This window comes from Echiichthys vipera (genome assembly GCF_963691815.1).
Source record: "Echiichthys vipera genome assembly, chromosome: X".
Lineage (NCBI taxonomy): Eukaryota > Metazoa > Chordata > Actinopteri > Perciformes > Trachinidae > Echiichthys > Echiichthys vipera.
This window is the reverse complement of record NC_139825.1, coordinates 44,226,751-44,232,810: the sequence shown is the minus strand read 5'-3', so window position 1 is coordinate 44,232,810 and position 6,060 is coordinate 44,226,751. Positions and strand designations below refer to the sequence as shown.

Here is a 6,060-nt window from a genome sequence, read left to right as displayed (position 1 = left end):
AGAGAGAGAGAAAGAGAGAGAGAGAGACAGAGAGAGAGCGAGCGAGAGTGTGCGGCTGTGAAAGGTCAGTATGAAGTTAGCCGTAACGTTGTAGCTGTGACCGTAGCCGTGCCGTGTGAACGGTTTAGGTTATTTGTCGGTGAATAAATGCTACAACTCCTCAAGACCCAAGCCGTGTGAATGGGGTTACCTGGATATGGCTCCACCTTTTTTCCAGTGGCCGCTCCGTTGCATTACAGCATGGCAGCTTTTTTACGCTTTTGAAAAATCTTGTTGTTGTCGTGGAGGAGGTTGCATTTGTCTTCTCATTGTCACCATATTGTTATGTGTGTTGTATGTATTATCTTTCTGTATTCTTAAAATAAAAGTATCACACAGGATCACGTCACACAAAAATCTACCTTGTCAGGTTCCAAGTTGAGCGTTGAGCTAGCCGATGTTTTGTTCATTTAAAACAATGGCGGGCGCCTAAAGTGGTAAGCGTTGATGCAACCTGCAGCGTCAGTTAGAGGAGAACAACACTGAAGGCTTTCATCTCATCTCATCTCATCTCATCTTCAACCTCTTATCCGGGGTCGGGTCGCGGGGGCAGCAGCTTTAGCAGGGGACCCCAAACTTCCCTTTCCCGGGCCACATTAACCAGCTCTAACTGGGGGATCCTGAGGCGTTCCCAGGCCAGTGTGGAGATCTAATCTCTCCACCTGGTCCTGGGTCTTCCCGAGGCCTCCTCCCAGCTGGACGTGCCTGGAACACCTCCCTAGGGAGGCGCCCAGGGTTCATCCTTACCAGATGATCCTGAACCACCTCAACTGGCTCCTTTCAACGCAAAGGAGCAGCGGCTCTACTCCGAGTTCCTCACGGATGCTGAACTTCTCCCCCTCTCTCTAAGGGAGACTCCAGCCCCCCTCCTGAGGAAACACATTTCGGCCGCTTGTACCCGTGACCTGGTTCTTTGGGTCATGACCCAGCTTTCATGACCACAGGTGAGGGTAGGGACGAAGATTGACCGGTAGATGGAGAGCTTTGCCTTCCTCAGCTCTCTTTGAAGGCTTTACTCAATAAAAAAAAATGTCCGCTCTATCTTTGTCACTGATTTTGACAAAGAGATTGACAGATGGTTCACCGACTCATCTGCCAGGTATGTTTAGAAAGTGTCTGCACAGTTTCCAATGACAGCTTCGCAGATGGTTCTGTGTAACAAACCCTTTAATTACAATGCAACAAAGAATCACTGCTGCCCAGAAAGCATCTTCTCCATAGACCACTGCCCTAAAAAGAGATGTGTGTAGAACTGTTGACAGGACGACTCTAATGGAAAACAAGGTCGATTTTGACTCTTTCTTAGCTTTAATATTTGTAAAACTTTCCTTGAGCCACAAAAAACTACTTTAAAACTTTGGTTGTCACCCAAAATAATCTATAGGCCAGCAGGAGAAACACTTCTGCGCGGATTCAGTAGGCTGTAATACCCCTGGAAGCAAATCTGGAGGCCCAGACACTATTTGGCGTATGTGCCAGACGAGCAAATCTCCGTGAACTGAATAGGCGCCATCTTGGAGGTCTCGTATTGAGGTTTAATAATACATCCATGGTTGTTAGGGACATCTTCAGCTCAGGCTTTCTTAAGGTGGACTAAACTTTAAGGTGGACCAGCTATTCTCATTTTAGTACCAGGCCACTCATCTTGGTTTTATGTGTTTTTTCTCCGCAGATAAAAAAGGGCAGCAGGTTGATTCGGTGTCTCCGCTGCTGGTGGTTGCCGGTAAGGATCTGCTGGAGCTGAAGAGAGGAAACCTGCTGCTGGAGAGGGAGAAGCTCAGTCTGGAGATCCAGTTGCTCCGGATGAAGATGGCTAATATGACCCAGGGAGATGGCTTTTAAACTCAGGAGGCCTGAACCTTGAACTCTCAACGGACTGCACAAACTCCCACTTAACCTGTTAACTACAGAACCACTGTGACATGCTAGCTGTTCTGGGTAGACACCACGATACCTATGCCCCATCGTGGATTGCTGCTCATACCCTTCACCAAATGAACTGACAGAGATGAACACATTTCAATTCGTGTTTTGACTTTTTGACTGAATCAAGGTATCAAGTTGTCTGTCTTGTTGAAATAAATTATGAAACTGCTCATTTCACACACAAACTTGGAAATTATTCTTCTGCAGATTTGATTCTGAGCCCAAACCAAATGACAGGTTTGAGCCTGGTTCAGCTTCATTTCATTCAACATCGTTTTCACTTTTTACACAATGTGTTGAATCAGTTTGCATCTTCTTCTTTTAAAGGTTTATAGAAATATCTTCTGAATTCTCCTCAAGAGATTAGAATCAATGCAATGCCAATTTTGTGTCACCGCAAAGGTGAAGGAGAAAATATTTGTTTTTATAAACATTGAAGACAGGTTGCACGGTGTAGTGGTGTAGTGGTTAGCACTGTCGCCTCACAACGAGAAGGTTCCAGTTTCGCAACCCATCCTGGGACTCTGTGTGGAGTTTGCATGTTCTCCCCGTGTCTGCGTGGGTTTTCTCCGGGTTCTCCGGTTTCCTCCCACAGTCCAAAGACGTGCAGTTGTTAGGTTAAGTGATGACTCTACAAAATTACTCTTAGGTGTGAATGGTCTGTTTGTCTCTCTGTGTCCTGTGATAGACTGGCGTCCTGTCCAGGGTGGACCCCGCCTCACGCCCGATGTCAGCTGGGATCGGCTCCAGCCCCCCCGCGACCCCGACCCCGGGATAAGCGGTTGAAGATGAATGAAAAATGAATGAACATTGAAGACAGCGGCTGCCTTTGAAGCTTCAAAAACCGAGGAAAAAAACAGAAAACTTAAATTCCATTAACAAGAGTAACTTCAAAACTATTGTGAAAATGAATTAGTAAAAGTGAAACTGGAGTCACACAAGTAGCCTATTATAGTACGTCCACACGATTGAAAACAGCCTTTTTTCCCCCCTCCTTTCTTGAAAAGTTTTCTGTCCACACGGACTCGGCTCAAGAAATATCTGCGTCCACACGAAACCAGTTGAAAAAGCTGTAATACACATGCCAGGCCTGGGTGTGGCGCTGTAACTGCCACAGAAATACACCCACCCGGAGAAGAAGAGATGGAGCTCCGCTGTTGTGTAGAATCAGAATACAAACACCGGAGACTTCCCAAATCCTCCTCCATCCTAGAGAGGAATCTGTCGTCTGTTTCTGGTGTTAGTGGAGACTTTTGTGGTGTTTTGGACTCTGATGCACGAATCAATTTGTAGTTAGTGTCCTCACCGAGCAGAGGGTGCTGCTGGGAGCCCTCCCCCGCACTCACGGACGGGCACTGTCTCGCTACTTTTTGCGACCTTCTTGGCAACTTTATTTATAAAAAGCTACTAGCGACCAATTTAGCCTCTTATTCAGACCATCAGGGAAAAGTGAGAAATATGTGGTCGGCCTAATTCATTCTCATGCAGCTGCTCAGAGTCCAGTTCAGTCTGTGGGTCCTTGTCTATCTCCACGCAGCAGCACTGTTGTTGTTATGCGATGCCGTGGGGATTAGAGGACCGAGGTGTGGAGATGACGGCATCGTTAACAAATTATGCGTTTTCGCCGTCCAGAGAACAACGCCACTAGGGGCGTTCTCATATATTCCCACTCTGGGACCTGGTTACAGAAAAGACTGTTTTCAGGGTCCGATAACGCTGGCTGCGTGTGGATGGTCGGCCTAACCGGTATTGAAAATGTACGTTTACACGAAAATGCATTCACGTGTGGACACTGACTTAGTCTCAGAGTCTAGAGGTGCTATTACTGCAATACTGAATTGCGCCACAAGGTGGTGACGCCTCCTTTTTGTTTATTTTGTGTATACGAAGCCATCTTGTTGTCCACCATGCCTGTTGTTCTGTGAACTTCCCCAAGAAAGAACTCTCAGTAACGAACTGGTGCAGGTTGTGCTGAATATGTATTACTATGCATGTATGTCTTGTGGACGTAGTGCCGTGGAGACCTGCTGTTGTATGGTCGATGCTGGATATTGGAAATCCCTATTCTGCCTGTCTACTCTGGAGCTAACCTGCTATCCAGAGCCTCTGCTAACAGCTAATCCTGCTAGCCTCTCTGCCTTCGCCAACTCTCGTTAAATGCCATGTCAGCGCTAGAATCTAGCTACAAAAGTTAACATTCTGGGATTGTTGGGTGGCAAAAAATGCTCTAGTTGTTTGTTTGCCATTCTGAATTTACTCCGCACAGACCTACTGTATATATACATGGTTGGTCTCAAGATATGGGCTACTGATTGAGTTGAAGGTGTTATGTTTTCTGGCAGGAAGGACAGGTAGAGCAATCCTGATCCTCCACAGAGTTCGCACCCAGGTGAGAACTTTCTAAGCACCCGTTCACACAAGGACGCGTTTTCCTGTAACCGCACATTTTTAGTATCCGTTTGGCTGACCATCCAAACACAACCGGCGTTATCGGAGCCTGAAAACTGTCTTTTTTGTAACCAGGTCCCAGAGTGGGAGTATTTGAGAATGGCCCCCGTGGCGTTGTCATCTGGAGGGTGAAACAGCATACACTGCTGTCATCACCCTACCTCGGACCTCTAAACCCCACAGCCTCACATAACAACAACAGTGTTTCTGCGCGGGGAGAGAGACGAACCCACAGACTGAGCTGGACTCTGAGCGGTTGCATGTGAATGAATTAGGCCGACCACATATTTCTCCCTTTTCCCTGATGGTCTGAATAAGTCGTTCAATTGGTCGCTACTAGCTTTTTATAAATAATGTTGCCAAGAAGGTCGCAAAAAGTAGCGCAGCAGTGCCCGCCTGTGAGCGCTTTGTGACGGGGAAGGGCTCACATTAGCACCCGCTGCTTGGTGAGGACACTAACTACAGAGTGATTCGTGCATCAGAGTCCAAAACACCACAAAAGTCTCCACTAACACCAGAAACAGTCGACAGATTTCTCTCTAGGATGGATGAGGATTTGGGAAGTCTCCAGATTTGGCAAGAAAATCTCTGGTATTTGTATTATGATTCTACACAACGTCTCTTCTTCTCCGTGTTGGTGTATTTCTGTGGCAGTTACAGCGCCACACCCAGGCCCTGCATGTGTATTACAGCGTTTTTAGGTGGTTCCACTGGTTTCCTGTGGACGCAGATATTTCTTGAGTTGAGTCCGCGTGGACAGAAAACTTTTTTAAGAACGATGGAGGGATGGAAAAAAAGGTTGTTTTCAATCGTGTGGACGTACCCTAAGGGATCCAAACTGTCAGCCACTGTTTAGTTAATAAGGGTCAATGAAGACAATAAGATCGGCGTTCTCCATGTGAGTCTATTCCAAATAATTTCCTTGCAAGGAAAGCTGCCTTCCAGACTCCTGCACAAATGGCTCCTCCAAGGTCTGTAGAGTTTAAATACGGATCGCACAAACAGCCCAGCTGGCATGTCGTTAGAGAAACACCAGAGAACAAGGGCGACTTGTCCTGTGCTTTGAGTTAAACAGGGTCATAATTATAAGTTACACAGAGCCCTAATTACAAATTTCTGTCACACAACTATTGGTCAAAAGCAACACAATCAGGACAAGGACCAACTTTCTTCAACCTGGGTAACAAGGACCAGACACTAGCAAAAGCAACGCCACTTCCCTTTCCCCATCCTATGGATTGGTAACTAAACTAGGCATTGATCAATGTTACAAGATTTTACATGAATGGCTGAGCACATGACGATGTTTTAATGATGATTATGAGTCTGAGTGTCATGAACGGTTCAGGGATAACACAAAAATGGTGGACCCAATGCAGACACGGACACAGAGTAAAAGTACAAACAAAACGTTTAATAATAAAAACAAACGCAAAACACTACAGAGAAAACAGGTCATATAACTGACAAGACGATCACGGAAACAACAGGAACAAGGAGACGACGGGAGATCAAGGAGACGTACGGGAAACGGGAACTTGGAATACTACGGAGAAACAAAGAACAAACACGATTAGTAAACTTACGACGGGGAGCGTGATAACCCCAACGAGAAAGGGGACGCCAATCCGGGGGGAATAGTTTTAC

General features: G+C 46.3%; 1 protein-coding gene across 1 annotated transcript in view; it reads left to right on the top strand.

The window, feature by feature from the left end:
• dnase1l4.1 (deoxyribonuclease 1 like 4, tandem duplicate 1) overlaps positions 1 to 2,124 on the top strand; it is a 21,262-nt gene extending 19,138 nt beyond the window's left edge. Inside the window, 1 exon segment of the mRNA XM_083939055.1 lies at positions 1,712 to 2,124. Coding sequence (XP_083795181.1) covers positions 1,712 to 1,881 — 170 coding nt within the window. The 3' untranslated portion in view covers positions 1,882 to 2,124.
• The last annotated feature ends 3,936 nt before the right edge of the window (positions 2,125 to 6,060 follow it).